Source organism: Chelonoidis abingdonii, chromosome 1 (assembly GCF_003597395.2).
Source record: "Chelonoidis abingdonii isolate Lonesome George chromosome 1, CheloAbing_2.0, whole genome shotgun sequence".
Classification (NCBI taxonomy): domain Eukaryota; kingdom Metazoa; phylum Chordata; order Testudines; family Testudinidae; genus Chelonoidis; species Chelonoidis abingdonii.
Genome location: NC_133769.1, coordinates 200,892,910 through 200,909,461, shown reverse-complemented (window position 1 = coordinate 200,909,461; position 16,552 = coordinate 200,892,910). Strand labels below are relative to the sequence as shown.

The window sequence follows — 16,552 nt, the reverse complement described above, 5'->3', positions numbered from 1 at the left end:
CAGGTTTCTCAAGCCTTGGTTCAGTGTTTATTATTATTATTAATCTGTCCTCAAAGATGGGATTGTGTTTCTCGCATACTTTCACTTGTTCCAAAGTTAGCAATTCCCAGCTATAGAGATGTGTACTTAAGAGCTGATTGAATTAATATAATGTTCTTTTAAAAGATCTGTTATCCTCTTTCCTATTCTGTTTTCTTCTTTCTGTATTTATTATGATTATAATCAGTGAGCTATAAGCAAAAAACACATTTGAATTCTTAGAACAGTCATTCTGCTGGGATTGTGGCTTGATTTGTCACTTGTAAAATACAATTAAGGTCTGTTTTGCCACATTCCCATTGAGGAACATCCTACTGTATTATCTGATGATGAGTAATACTAGAGCTTTCTCTTCCTTGTTCTTGTGCAACAGCTTCTCTATCTTATGGATGTTGTGCAAAATGGAATCAGACAACCAAATCTCAGGTTTACTTTCTCTTTGACCCTCTTCGTTGCTAGAGTGGTGCAGCAAATGCTGAAGCCAGGTATTGTAGATTAAATTGTATGTTCTGTGGTTTAGCTTCTGGGGCTAAAGCAGGGAAAACAACATTGCATAGAACGATTAGTTTCAGTGATACTGTAGAATGAAAGCATATTGGTAAACATAGCAACCATGAGACATGCTATAGCACAATCTCCACTCCAGCATTTCCCCTGGAAACCAGATGTGTCGATGCTGGAACTCTACCTCAGTTTTTTCCACTGTCCTTCTACCTGCTCCAGCTGTGGACATAGCCTGGCCCTACCACTTTAGGGAGTTCAGCTCCTTCCAGTGTCTTAGAGACTCTTACAAAAATGCCAACAAAAATATATAGCCCGGCCAGGCTCAACAGGCCCCCTCTTCCTCACAGGCACAACTCAGCTGCTATAGGTTTTGAGGGACAGGCTCCTGTGTCCCTAACAACCCCACTGTTGAGGGGCTGGCGCTCTCCTCTCCTCCCTCAGTGCAGAAGTGTGCTGGGCCATTGGGAGCCCCCTCCCCAACACATACTAAAAAAGCGAATGGGGGTCCCCTTGAGCTGCTTGGGGCCCTAAGCAATTGCTTAGTCTGCTAATGCCTAGCACTGGCTCTGCTCAGGGGTTCAGGCATACAGGTCATCACGGTTCCTGTCTTCAGTCAGGTTCCTTGCCATCCACAGGACATCCTGTCTGCTGTACTCCCTACTCACCAGCCTCCAGCTGCTGGACTTCCCTCTTTAAACTCCCCTTTCAGGCTTAACAGCCAACCCTGATGTAGCAGGGTTTGACTAATTAAGCCTCAAATTGCTGTTTAACCCTTTCAGTCAGGGACAGAGTTTATGTGCCCTATCCCGCATGCCTTCAAATGTTTTGAGGAGAAACCTTCATTAGAATCTAAATCTTTTGAGGAGTGGAAAGTGTCGTGCTTTGTGTGCAAGTAGTTGCCAGTTCAGATCCCTTCTAATCTGTTGCAGAGGAGGTGAATATTCTCTTCGCAAATTTTGGGCTCAATACAGAAATAACTGGATGAAAATGAATGGCTTGTGTTATACAGATGATCAGACAAGATGCTCTAATGGTCCTTTTGGGACTTAGAATCTGTATGTGCATGCCTGACTTAGTCATGCAAATAGCCTGATGTCTGTGCAAGACAGGTGGGATATTTGCACACCTAAATCCAGGCATTAATGCGTGCATCTCCAGATTTGGTCATAATACAAAAGTTTAAAAAATGTGGTCTGTGGAGACTTGGCAGTTTGCATGGTGTGCTGGCTCTCCTCTGTATTTACATCTAAAAATATAAGAAAATACTTTCCTTGTATTACTTTTCCATTTGATTAGTTACTGTAATTGCCACAAGAATGTTTATAGGATCATGTATGGGAGGAGAGGTGGTCTGTAGTATTGCAAATAGGATCAGAGGTGTCCACAAGACAGTCTCTTCTAAGCTGCGGTTCACGCCATGGAAAATGTTGATGAATCCCTGCCCTAAATGGCTATTTTTATCAAATATATAATCTGTGGAATAACTGCATAATGTTTCAGTGATGTGTTTCTTTGGTACTGATGCTTTCCTGTAAGCTAAACCATTGATTGCATGGTCTGGAATTTGTCCAGGATTTTGAGTTGGCTTTTCCTGTAACACTCTTCACCATGCTTAGTATCGTGTATTTTTTAATGAGATTCCCTGGGGCTTATCTGTGAATTTCACTGTGGGGTTTTGCTTTTAACTCTGCAGTAGATTTTTATTTCTGAGTGAAGGGTAACTTTGGATGTATTGAGAATTGACCAGTGTTAAAGATTCATGTGATCATTTGCTTGGTGCGTTCTCTGGTTGTTTATTTTTGTTTTAAGTAAAATTAATAGTTAACAACAGTACCGTCACTGTTACAGTATGAGAACATCATGCTAGCCACACAATGAAATATTTCTGACATCTACTGAGGCAATATAAAGTGTAGATCCCACTTCATCAGTGAGGTTTTGAATGTGCACACTTAAATTTCCCTCCTTAGCAATAACCAATGAACTCTGTTCACAGAGGAGCACATGTACACAAAGATAAATAAATTCCTTCTGTCGCATCAGTACTTGGACTTGAAGAAAGTACCGGGATTTTATCAGCTTTTCTACAGCTTTGATTTAGAGGTAATGTGAGATTCATGTCCTGTATGTTTCATAAACCTTAAGAGAGCAATATATTGCCTGGCTTAGCCAGTATTATGACTTGAGGGTGTTAATGTCTAGTAATCAACCAAAAAATCCCATCAGTTTTTTCTGCTCAACACTTGTAATTATTTACTGGTATTTTTGTTTCATTTTTATTTTCATATAAATATTCGTTTCTTTTGTGATGGTGCCTAGTGGTCCCAATTAGGAATCAAAACTCCATTGTGCCCGGCACCGTGCAAACACAGAATGAAGATCTAGTCCCTGCCCTGAAGAGCTTACAGTGATAGTCTAACTTAGTTATTAATGCTGAATTCAGTGAAGATATTTTAGAAATAGTAACCTTTTAAATTTTGTCTCGGATCACATTTGCCCCATTGACCAATTATTCCTGCAGAAATCTGTCTGTTGGTTACATTTTGTGGTGGTAAAAACTGAAAAGAGGAACTCCGGAAAAGTTGATATTGCCGCTTGTAGGAAACTGTATTGTTTGTGCTGAGGCTTTTCCCAGCATGTTTTACTTTGAAATCGGTGACTCTGGTACTTTTCTGTGTGGTTTCCAGCACAAAACAGAACGTGAGTGGGTTCTTAGGCTTCTTGGAGAAGGACTGCGAGATAATCACTGCTATGAGCTGTACAACTATCAGAGGATTTTCCATGTCATTTTGTGCTTCTTCAATAGTCCACTGTGTGATGAAGCCTCCCAGGTAATTAAAAGGGAAAGAAAATGTAAAACTTCAAGCAAATTAGGAAGGGCCATGTAGATGCTCTTCTTTCAAACTTACTATGGTCCAGCTGTATGGGGGGAAATAGGTTTGATGTAAGTGGATATGTGCCACATTCTCATCATGGACCTGTACCATTTTTCACCAGCTGACCTTAATGGTCAAAGGCCTCATCTACACCAATGAAACTAACTTCAAAAATTGTAATTTGTGCTCGTTCAGTTTCGTAAGTTGGGTCTTTGTCCTTTCTAGGATGGTTCACGAGCCAGCATTCCACCATCGCTTTACCCTAAACGCTAGCCCAAGGTGATAATATTAATAGCTTGCTTTGTTGTTTTGAGTCATTATACCTGAAATGCAGCCTTTTTATAAGTTTGTCAGAAATGAAGGGCCCAGTCCCATAGCTGATTGAGTCGTTCCTCCACGGTGTAGGTAGATATGGAGTGGCCAGCTGACACGGTGAGCTAATGCACTGGTTTCATATCCTGGGGAAGCAGCCAAAGAGAATTTAATGAGGTCACTCTAATTCCCTCATTAATTTTACCTATCTCTGAGTAGAAGCATATTGGGGACATTCGTTCTGTGATGAGCATCTGATCCAGTAACATAGGGGGCATCCTTACAATGGAGAATAGTGGAGGCTTGTGTCAGTATTTTTAAAACTGAGTGATTTTGTTTCTTCAATTTTTGGACACCCAACTTGAGTCATCTTAAAGAAGCCTAACTTTCAGAAAATGTGGAGCATCCACCCTTGGAAAATCAGGTCCATTATGGTGTCTCAAGTTGGGCACTCAGAAATTTGAGGTTTCCAAAATCACTAGTTGCCTTTGAAAATCTTGGCCTAAAAATAAAAAAATTATCTTGTTTCCTGGGCACTGCTTTTCTTTAATGATTCTGATATATCTGCTTCAAAATTAGAAAGCCTGCTGTTCTATGGCCGTTCTGAAGAACTTGAAATGTTTTGTTACAGTGTTTGTCTTATGTGATTAGATACTGTCCACGAATTTTTTTAAATAGTTCACATTTTTTATTTCAGTATTATATTTACTCCTATATGAATGGGTATTTGAATAGCTGCCTCTATTAGCTATCCCTCTAAAAATACATTTTAAAAACATTTGTTTACTCACATCACAAAATGTATAACAATTGACATTCCCAGTAGAGGAATGTCATAAGTGATGCAATAATAAATGCCTTGAACTCCTATAACACTGCAATCCAAGCACTTTACAAAATCTCAGAACACTATACAAAAATTAACTCATTATGCCTCACAACACCCCTGCAAAGTAGGTATCATTATTGCCATTTTATAGATGGGGAAACCTGAGATGTACTGAAATTTAATAGCTTGCCTCCGGTTACATAGCAAAAGCTAAACATAGAAGCCATGTCTCCTGATTCCCTAATCTGTGCTTTAACTTCTAGACAGACTTCCTTTCTAGCCCTGTAACCTGGCCCTCACCAGCTTAGGCCACCCAAACACCCAGAGACCAACCAAGGTGCAGCACCCATGTCCTTTTATTGTTTGTGTCCGTTCCCACCACCTACTATTTACAAGTATTTACAGAGACCAACACTCTTGGAGACCACTAACTTCCCAGCCAGCAGGGATCTAGAGCCCACGCTCCTCCCTTTCCTGTCTCTTAGCCAGCTTTATAGGCGTGCAGGTGGAGCCCTTCTGGTAATTAGGATGTGGCCCCTCAGCCAGCTCACCTAACCCTTTTCCCTCTGGAACCAGGCTAATGGGCCTGGCTTGTTTCTCCTAGCCAGCACCCTGTTACAGGCCCCGTTCAGCAAAGTACTTAAGCATGTACCTAACCTTCAGTAGTCCCATTGACTCGTGCTTTGATATTGCTTATCTGTTTAAGTTCAGTGAGAAACGGGCGCCTACGTCTCTGCGATAGATTATCAAAACTAAGGGGCTCCAGCTGATGTCTGTGTGGAAGGTTATAGGGTTCAGTCTGGAATTTTCCCAGTCTTGTCGTTGTTTTCATTTGAGTAAAAACTTACCAAAAATTAGATTACTATTCTATCATTCCTAAATGTTTATACTAGTGAACTAGCCCACAGCCATAGTTTATTGAAATAAAAGTATATTTTGTTTTCTGTTTCAGAGTCACATTCTGGAAATACTGCAAAATGCTGCATGTATCACTAAAGCTGCCTATGAACTGATACGAGACCATAGCCTCTTAACCTGGATATTATATATTCTGGAGAAAAGGTACATAGAAGGGGGATGTTGTAATGAGAAATAATGGTACTCTTTGTGTTTAAAGGGAGTATTTGTGCAATTGAAAACGAAAATAAAAGGGTTTATTCACCCGTCTGTGTGTGTGAAAGAGACTTACATAGAGGTATCCAGTCAGTATTCGTGATACTTCCACACATAAATGCCATCCTTAGGGTGAAAGGACTTATTGAACTCTAAAATGTTTCCTAGTGTTGTTTAAATTTTGGGGAATGTTTTTTAGAAGTTTCTCAGGAATGTACTATCTAGATGACATATTAGGATAGCGCATTAGCCATTCACTTCTTCAAAGGTTGCCTTAGACGCCCAATCCTGCAATGAGCTCTGCATGGCTGTTAATTTGATTCTTTATCCTGAACTGGCTGTAATCTCAATCTCTCTCTCTCTCTCTCACTCACACACAGACGCACACCTATCTTTTGCACAGATAATTCTTTCCAGCTACAGACAAGGAATCAGGAGAATCTGTGCTAAAAACAGACTGAGCATACTCCTAGCCCCCACCTGCAGATAGATTTGCAGAGTGTAAACCTGTAGGTGTCTTTCTTCAGACCCGTCTGGAAGTGGAAGCACGGATTTGACCCAGTATGCACAATACTTATTTTGTGATTAGATTAGAAAGCATCTTCCTTGCCTATGATCAAACAACAGGGGTATTGTTTCTAATTACGTGGGATGGGTCACTGACCTCCAAGGTAATGAATAATTGACATAAGAATAGGTTTTGTTGTGTTAATAAAATGCAGACAATCGATTGATGATCAGCGTGCTGACACCTATAATAGATCTGTTAATGGAAAAAGAAAGATTGATGACCTGTCCTCCTAAAGAAGTGGTGGGCAACCTGTGGCCTGCAGCCTGTCAGGGTAATCCACTGGCGGGCAACAAGACAGTTTATTTACGTTGACCATCCGCAAGCACAGCCTCCCGCAACTCCCAGTGGCCATGATTCACTGTTCCCAGAACTTTGGGAAGCGGTGCCGGCCAATTTGTCCGTTTTTTAAAACTTCCAGTGATGGGGACTCTACCACCTCCCCTGGAAGCCTATTCCAGCACTTAACTATCTTTATAGTTAGAAAATTTTTCCTAATATCCAACCTAAAACTCCCTTGCTGCAGATTACGCGCATTGCTTCTTGTCCTGCCTTCAGTGGACATGGAGAGCCATTGATCACGGTCCTTTGTATAACAGCTCTTAACATATTGGAACACTATTATCAGGTCCCACCTCACTCTTCTTTTCTCAAGACTAAACATGCCCAGTTGTGGTTTCCTGATAGGTTAGGTTTTCTAAACCTTTTATAATTTTTGTTGCTGTCCTCTGAACTCTCTCCTATATTGTGGCACCCAGAACTGGACACACTACTCCAGTTAAGGCCTCACCAGTGCCACATAGTATGGGAAAATTACCTCCTATGTCTTGCATACAACATTCTTGTTAATACACCCCAATGTCATATTCACCTTTTTGCGGCTGCATCACATCAATGACTCATATCTAGTTTGTGGTCCACTGTAACCCCCAGATCCTTTTCAGCAGTACTACTGCCTAGACAGTTATTCTTCATTTTGTAGTTGTACATTTGATTTTTTTCATTCCTAAGTGAAGTACTTTGCTCTTGTCTTTATTGAATTTCATCTTGTGGAATTCAGACCAATTCTCCAAGGTCATTTTGAATTCTAATCCTGTCCTCCAAAGTGCTTGCAACCTTTCCCATGTTGGTGTCATCTGCAAATGAAAAATCTTTAATATAAACTATACTTGATCTAAAACAAATGGTGGCCGTGGTATAGTTTGCAGTTTTATGGATCGCTTTGGAAAAATACTCAGATTTAATGAAAGGTATAGTTGAGTCAAAAATCATCAGTTCTATTTATGGACCTTTGCCAGAAAGCTCTGTCAATTCCACACAATAATAATAATTAATAATAATTAATAATAAACAGCTCTTATAAAGTGTTACAAAAGAGGTCAGTGTCCCAGTTGTACAGATGGGGAAACTGAGGCACAGAGTGGCGAAGTAACTTTTCTAAGGTCACTCAGCAGGCCAGTGGCAGAGTGGGGAATAGAACATAGGTCTCCAGAATTCCAGAACAATGCTGTATTCACTAGGCTACACTGCCACCCACAGAGGTGTTTTTTATTGTGTGGCATCCAAACAGGAAATGTTGGGAATTCTCAATATGTGGGTGAAACCTAGCAACCAAATCCTCAGTCCTGCAACGAGTTCTACGTGGATAGCCCACTTGGAGCTCCATTGACTTCAGGCCTGCTTGCATATTCAGGGCCCCAGATGCTAACATGTGGCTTCTTCTAGGAGATGGATTGGATGGTGACCGGGTCAGTTTCTGCATTCCACAAAGGCATTTTTGTTTGTCTTTCAGGTTTCTGGAAAACAAGGTGCTAACCAGTGTAATCTCCTTAGTCCACACTCTGTGGATAACAAATTTAGGAAAGAAGGGAAGGGTGATGCCACTTCAAACTCCTTGCAAAAAAGAGCCGCAGGAGAATCAGAAGTTCCTTCCTCTTCAGTTTATAAATGAGTTTCTGTATGTTTTGATCATGCTTGTTAAACACATTCGGTAAGTCATTTCCAATCAGGTTTCCAGGCTTATGTGATCACGTTGTTATTCAGTTTGAAATATATTAGGCCAACATGAATTCACTTAATCTCTGGTAAATCAGCTCTTTCCCCTTAATTTTAAATGGTGATAAATGAACCCCGGTGGAGAAACTTGTGCAGAAAGATTTTGCTTTTAAAAATATGAACAATGATGTGATGACTGTAAGGTGACTCATGTTCTAAGTACAGGATAGATAGTTTTTAAAAAGGCAGCATTATGTAATTTGTCTTTTTCCTGCTAGATCAGAGCCTGAATCCAGCACTTCAGCCTTCTGGCAGGCCTCCTCCCTGAAAAGCTTCAAGCTCACTCTGCCTGAGTAGTGGTCACAGTCTCCATGGATGAGTTCTGCTAGATTCCTACTTGATGCTTGGGCCAGATCCTCAAAGATATTTAGACACCTAACTCCCACTGAAATCAGTGAGAGCTAGGTGCCTAAATACCCCTGAAGGTCTGGGAGTTGGTCCACAGCATCTGAAGACCCCACTGACTGGGGTTGCATTCATTATCTGATGCAGTCTTGGATAGCAAGTGGTCTGTGTGAGAGGAATCAGGCTCAGGCAAAATGGTATAGGGAGGTATAGGCTAACAATGCAAAATTTTCAAAAATGACAAAGTGTTCCAGGTGCCTGAGTCACTTTTGAAAATGTTACCCAAAATTTTTCTCCAGCTCTGGCAGTTCTTCCCCTGTGGAAGCCTATTAGTGTGCTGGCAGGTGGAAGGGGGTTGGGTGCAAATTTCCTTGGCTCTGGACTGACTACCATCTGCCCGACTGACAGAGGAAGAGGATTTATTACTGTTATTTATCATTTGTCTTCTCTGTTTAGATCATAAGCCTTTAGGGACAGGGACTGTCTCTATTTGTACAGAATCTAACACAGTGAGGCTCTGATCTCAGCCTCTAGTTCAGGGGTTGGCAACCTATGGCACGGGTGCCGAAGGCTGCACAAGAGCTGATTTTCAGTGACACTCACACTGTCCAGGTCTCGGCCACCAGTCCGGGAGGCTCTGCATTTTAATTTAATTTTCAGTGAAGCTTCTTAAACATGTTAAAAACCTTATTTACTTTACATACATAAATAGTTTAGTTATTGATTATAGACTTATAGAAAGAGACCTTCTAAAAACGTTAAAATGTGTTACTGGCACGTGAAACCTTAAATTAGAGTGAATAAATGAAGACTCGGCACAGCACTTCTGAAAGGTTGCCGACCCCTGCTCTAGTTGCTACCATACAAATAATAAATATAGTCATGGTTAAGTTTATAAAGCTGACACTAGGGCAGTTGGCTCCGTACTCAGTGGAGCTTCAGTGAGTAGTGTGGCTGACACACTTAATTGGCTTTGAAAAATCTTAACCAATAACAATAATTGTGCGAGGTGTAGAATACAGGTGTGATAAAAAGACGGCCCCTTTCTCAAAGGGTTTACAGTCTTCTCCTGTTGTCTTTGACATTTGTGCTGAGAGAACAGACAAACCAGGTCATGGTGAGCAAGGAGAGACTACAAGGAAACTGGTGATGTTTGGTACAATAAGCAGTGGTCTCGTTCTACCGTAGCCATTCATTCAGATGGGTGTTTGTCACATCATGAAAAATAAATGTATTGTTCTTCCCTCTTGTAGTTTGAAAACTCATGTAAAATAAATACTTTTAGATGAAGCACCAGAGCATTTCCCACGCTATTGTGTGCTGTCTGGCTTTTACTGTTACCTTTTCCAGGCTGAAGGTAATCTGTAGAGCAGAGTTGTTTTTTGTCTGTCTGTCTCATCAGGCGCTAAGCAGCAGAAATGCAGCCTGAGTGAGAATAAATGTCTCTTGCATTCTAAGAAACTAAATTTCAAAAATCAGAAGACTTTAAATAGCCATGTATTTCTAGCTTTTTTTCTTTTGGTTAACATGAAGAAAAATATATTTTATGAATTTTTTTTAAATTTGCTTTTTCTTTTTGAAATAGGACCAACTTGGATTTTGCCATGCTCAGTCAGTTTTTCAGTACGTTCAGTTCTGTGCTAGGATACCGAGCTACTGTTCTTGAGGCCTTCAGGCAAATGGGAAGATTTACTGTAAATGAGAGTGTCTTTTCAAACAAAGATGTCCTAATGCTCTTGCATAAGTGGAGCATCATTGAAAGAAATCTGCAGCTCCAAGAAGATGTGCAAACAACTGCTCAAAAATATCAAGTCAAAGAGTTGCTTAGTAAGTATTAAAAATGTCGGTTTAAAAGTGCATTAGTTGCAGTGATTTTTAACTTTGTTTAAACAAATAAAAGGGGATTCTGAGCGCTTTTAGGAACCGATATTTCCAAAGGAAACCAGTTTTAAAGTAAGAAAAAAAAATCAATGATAAATCAGGTACTGTGGTTTGTAAAAATATATTTTATTATATTTTAACATGAAAGTAAATACAGTGTTTAAAAATTGTGTGGAGGCTTAGTCATCAGCTTGCCATAATAAACTAAAAGTGTTTAAAATGTTCTATCTGACAGAATGGCATAATGACTGTGGCAGGTTGTGTGGACAATATTTTCTGGGGTTTTGGCAGCCTGTTTGTATCTGTTGCATGTTCTATTAGTGAATATAAACCTTGCAACAGAAATATCGGATCAAGAAGCCAATGGGTTAATCAGCTGGAATGATGAAATTCTGACCCAAGCAGTTTTACTGGTTGGTCTCCTCCATTTAATAAAGTTGTCTCATTTCAGATAGTTGGTATATACCTTTCAAGAACCTTACATCAGAATTATTTTTATATCAGTATTAAATTCACTTTTTTTTTCCTTCAGAGTGGATTTCAGTTTTTCACCTGTTTGCTTTCATAACAGGACATTAAGGAATTATTTTAATAAAAATAGAATACAACACTTTATGGATAGGTTAATATGCATTTCTTTCCATGTTTTTAAAGGACACTGGAGAATTGAACATTTTCCAAAATGTCCATTTTGTAAAAATAAGTTTTAACAAAACTGAAGATTATATACAAATATTTTTATGAATTAAAAAGAAAACAAAAAACAAAATGCCAGTGGGAATAGTGTTATAAACAAACATACAATGGGCTGCAGCCTTTGCACCCAAAGCCTTGCAGTGTTCTAAGAGTGCTTGAGAACTTAAAAATGAAATTGATTTGAAACTGGGTATAAATCAAAAATGAAATTGACTAGTCTATTTTCATTGTCCATGCTGAGAGAAATACAGAAAGTAAAGGAACAGCACAATGAGTGTAAAGCAAATTAGACTTTTTACCACTTTTTCCATTTCAATAATATATAAGGATTTGGAGGGGGGTGGGAGGAAGAGGGGTATATTTTTTAATCCAGTGCACCAGGATCAGCGATACTGTAGTTTTTACAGAATATGTTGTCACTTAACAGAGTATATACAATATATTAAAAGGCCACCAAATTTAAAAGAGGTCTAAAATATTTTTTTTAGGCATTTCTAGGGATTCTGTATGTTTGCCTGTGCCATATTATTGACATATATAATTTTAGTGTAGTGAATTATGTTTGCATTTGTTTCCATTTGTATAGTTAACAATCAGTTATTGTGTCCAATTTCATCCTCCAGCCTTCAGCAGTCTATAAGACAGTCACAAAAATTCGCTTTGACGCAAAATGTTGCTGTTAAAATCACCTGCTGAGGTTGATATTAATTTTTTTTAGTAATCGAAATTGGTTTAAATCCATTTCATTTATTGCAAAATAATTGGGATTTCTGATGACTTTCCAGATTTTTCAAAATTAGCATCTCTGACGATGCCCCATTCAGTAGTGATGCAGTAGAATAATTGCATTGCTGCTTTTTACAAGCTTTACTGCTTTGATAATATGACTAGCAATAAATTGAACTGAAAATTTCACATAATGTTACATAAAAGTCTAAGCTTTCACAAGATCAGTAACAAACTACCTCCTGTGGATGTGGGGCCCACTGAAGTCAATGGAAAGACACTGATTGGCTTCATTGAGCTTTGGATCAGGGTCCTAGTGCAGTAAATGCACCCTTTGCAATTAGAGGCTTTAATTCAACAAGGTACTAGGCATGTAACTTGATTTTTTAAGTGCACAAATACCTCTTCTTTTTTTAAATCAGGCCAGAAGCAGTTTCCCAGCAGCTGTAATCACACAAGGCCATGCTCCCTGCTTTATTGCTCTATAGTGACAAGAGAATTTTTGGAGGACTTGAAATGTTTTTTTTTATTTTTCCCATTTACAGAATATATTAAAGAAAAGAACAAAGGTCACGTCTCATTTCGGCCTTCATCTCGCCATGTTCGGAAAAAGGATGTGGTAGAAAGAGAAGAAGAAACTGACTCAGAGCTGAAGGTCTCAAACTTAGAGAAATGCAGAGACCATCTGGAGTCCATATTGGTTCATTGGGAGCTTGTTTATCCAGCCCCGTTTGCTAAACTTCCAGAGGAACAGATTGAATCTACTGATCCAGAGAATGAAACTATCAGTCTTACATGTGCAACTGCTTATATAGTAACCAAATGGCTAGTGAAATCCATGGTTGATCATAGCCTCAATATACAAAATGTATTTTTGACTCTCAAGTGGCTAAACAGTAGCATTTTGCCACACCCTCCAGTAGTGCAGGAGATTCTTAGGGATGCCACACTGAAGAGCAGTATCTTTAAGCTTTACAACAGAATCTGTGAAGCCAACAAAGAGAAGTCATCAAACATTGAAGAGCTCTGTTTGTTTAGTATAATCATGCTTCGTTTTCTGGATACTCAGGGGTTGACTAACGCCAGTTGTCATACGGTGATGAAAACATTCTGCCTGTCAGGAATGAAAGAAACGGATGAGATCAAGAAAGGTAACTTGTCCTTTTTTTGTTTACACTTAGTAACAAGGCAGAGGAGTAGATGACAGTAGCTGTGTAGTTAAATATTTTTCATTCATCAAATGTTTTTGAAATCTGTCTTTGCTAAGATGGAGGATCATCACTTCAGAAAGTTAAGTCCTTCCCAAGAAGATAGCCTAGTGTCATTAATTAGTATGGAATATGGTCTTCACCTCACAAGAATATTTGATATAACATTAGTCCAGGTCCCCAAAAGAAGTTGTCGTCTTGGATTAAATTTGGCTTGCTGAATTATATACATGGATATCTGAAGTTGTATGGGAAAAATATTCTTGCACCAAAAGTCAAATTATAGGTTCTGGTTTGCATGACACCAGTTTTGTCCATTTGTTGACAAAAGTAGTTGCTAAGGGTATAATTAGCTATATTCAAAGATGTCTGAGGTTTCTATTAAAAAGAGGGTATTTTCTATTAGAGATGGGGAGTGGATGGTCCGAAATGACCATAAAAATTAGATTTCCCATTAAAGCAAAGGATTAGCAAACGCTAGCTAAAAAAACAGTTTTGAAAGCGAAATTTTGGTAAAATAGATTTTTCCATGTCACTGTTTTGAAACTGAAGAGTATTCTGATTCCTTTTTCCTTCACTTTTGTTTCACAGCTTCTTGTGTATTCCTGGCTTCTGTTTACATTGGGGACATTTGGCTTGGAGCACAGGAACCAGATATGTTTATAAGCCATGTCAAATTGATCTGTGGCGGTACAGATGGTAAATTAAATGCTGATGACAAGAAAATGCACAAACAAGCGGAAGAAGCTATGGTGTCTCTTTGCAAAGACATTTATTTAGCTATTTTGGGACATTAATTCTCTATACTGACTCATATTCAAAATGTCAAATCCTATGTCATCACTGCTGGTAACCATGAAATCCTCTTTGAATTGTACTATGTACAAATCTAACTTGTTTTCCACTTGTACAAGAAAAAAAGAACAAGACTTAAAATAATTCTTTACATGGAGAATCAATCAGTAGAATATTCAAGCAGTGTTTGCTCTTTTTTTGGCAGACAAGGGCAAGGTGGGACGCTGGAGCTATATGTAATTTATAGTGCACACATTTTTTACTTTCTAGAATACTGAAAAGAAAAATTGCTGATTACTGCAGTGCCTCCAAACTCATTTTCATTTCCCCATTGGCCAGAGAACAGAAGTCCTAGCCATCAGAACCCAGGAGGAGACATAACTATGGCAAAGACCTATCTTCTCACACTTCTGAAGAGATGAGGGATGGTCTTCTGTGTGCTTACCTGAGTCCTAACCCCTCTTTTCCAGAGAGCAAGGATGAGTGTTTCCGAAGCAGACCCAACTTCTGCATCATAGAGAGAGGGAAAAATGTGAACCTGAGTCTCCTGTGTAACAGTGACATGCACTACGTTACTGCTAACTGGGACAGTCTAAAGACTCACATTTCAATAGGATAATGATTGGTCCTTGTGCCTATTTTCTCAGTAAAAGCACAACACTATAGTACTGCTTCACTTATGTTAAATCCAAGGGTTGCTTTTTTCAAATTAAGACCAAAAATAGTATAATTGACCAAAACAAGACCTGAATGAATTGTTCCTCATCAAATAAAATGGTATTATTTTGCATGTTGTCCATGAAATCTAATTAAAGATTTCTTGAAAAAGACCTGGAAGGGGCAATTTAATGTACCATTTCAGATATGCAAACATGCAGATAGTGCATTTCAAGCTTTGAAATGTAAAACAGGGTTTGTTATAATGCCTCATATGTGCTATGCATGGGTGCTTTGTACAGATTTCTAACTGGAAGTAAAGTCAGATATACACACTCCATTTAATGTTTATAGAATCTGTTTTTAATACAAGCGTAACATTTCACATTCACATCATGGTATGGGATTATATTTTATATCTTAATATATTCTGAAATATAATTTATTTTCTTGTAGTCTTTATTCATAGTATCAGTCTATTTGAAGATGATTTTTAAAAAATACAGAAACATTCTCTTTGTTCAGTAAAAATATATTTTATTCCAAAGGGCCCATCCGGGGTTGTACAGTCACATAATTTAGGCCTAAATTTTGACAACAATTTAAAATGATATGAATGTTCTTTTTCAATTATATATATGCATATAAAACTATTGTTTTCTTAAAGTAATTTAAACACATATTGTATTTCCCTTGTTCTTTGGCCTTTGTGTAAAAAAATAACAACCCATCTTTGGTTTCCATATTATGCTGAACTGTTACATATAATGTCAAGGAAATAATAAAAATTATAAGTAACTTCAATGGATCTGTGCTTGAATCATGCCACATTGTAACTAAAAAAGAAAACTCCAGTGATCAAGGAATGATTAAGAGTGATTAACATACTTAGCAATCCCCTTGGAATGCAGCCATTGCGAATAGTTCCAGATATCAAGTAGCTGTCTGTCACAGGCTATCATTAGTCAACGAGCAGGATGTCCACCTTAGTGTTTGTGAGACTGAAGGCCTGAGCAGGGCAATTGGTGCAATGATCTGTTAGCACCACTTAAGCAGGAAAACATCCAGGGTGAAATCTTGGCCCTGTTGAAGACAATGGAATTTTGCCAGGATTTCACCCCAAATACTTATTTATTATATCAGCCGTGAATCCTGCCAAGTATCTCATGCAGTACTCTTTAATCCAGTGATTCCCAAACTTGTTCTGCCGCCTGTGCAGGAAAAGCCCCTGGCAGGCCAGGCTGGTTTGTGTTTGCAGGTCCTGCCGATCGCGGCTCCCCGTGGCCACGGATCGCTGCTCCAGGCCAATGGGAGCTGCTGGAAGCAGCAGCCAGTAAGTCCCTCGGCCTGCGCTGCTTCCAGCAGCTCCCATTGGCCCAGAGCAGTGATCTGTGGCCAGTGGGAGCGGCAATCAGCCGGACCTGCAGAGGTGGCAGATAAACAAACCAGCCCGGCCTGCCAGGGGCTTTGCCTGCACAAGCGGCAGAACAAGTTTGGGAACCACTGTTCTAATCTAATAAAAGAGGAGCATATTTGAGAAAAAGGGGACGGCTGCTGTGGCCGTATCTATTTGCCTATTAGAAAGTGAGGTGCTCTGACATTTCCTAGCTAATAACCTGCCTTGAATTCCTGCAGTCATTTCCACACCCACCCACTTGGTCCATGACTCAGTCTGACTCAACCCACTTTAACCCCTGTTGTTTCTGAGTCTATTGCTGGTAGATAGACTTGCTTTAAAAAATATTCTACAATACTATTTGCAGTATCGCCAACCCCCAACATTAAATCATGAGACATGAGATTGTTTTTAAAGGTTATGTTGTCTGTTCGGTCACTGATTTTTGAACTGCCCTTGTCCATCCTTAGTGTGTGAGAGACAATTAGTGTTGCCAATGCCCAGATTTGTAGAGTATGGTGATCCGGTGACCTGCCTGAGGGTACGGAGCTT

The 16,552-nt window shown here is 39.2% G+C and overlaps 1 protein-coding gene across 4 annotated transcripts in view; it reads left to right on the top strand.

Moving 5' to 3' along the window:
• URB1 (URB1 ribosome biogenesis factor) overlaps positions 1-15,408 on the top strand; it is an 81,528-nt gene extending 66,120 nt beyond the window's left edge. For all 4 annotated transcript variants that reach the window (XM_032798267.2, XM_032798266.2, XM_075073387.1 and 1 more), the window contains 8 exons: positions 413-524; positions 2,540-2,646; positions 3,231-3,374; positions 5,513-5,622; positions 8,034-8,231; positions 10,227-10,468; positions 12,490-13,095; positions 13,744-15,408. In XM_032798267.2, coding sequence (XP_032654158.1) covers positions 413-524; positions 2,540-2,646; positions 3,231-3,374; positions 5,513-5,622; positions 8,034-8,231; positions 10,227-10,468; positions 12,490-13,095; positions 13,744-13,949 — 1,725 coding nt within the window. In that variant the 3' untranslated portion in view covers positions 13,950-15,408. The remainder of the gene's footprint in view (positions 1-412; positions 525-2,539; positions 2,647-3,230; positions 3,375-5,512; positions 5,623-8,033; positions 8,232-10,226; positions 10,469-12,489; positions 13,096-13,743) is intronic.
• The last annotated feature ends 1,144 nt before the right edge of the window (positions 15,409-16,552 follow it).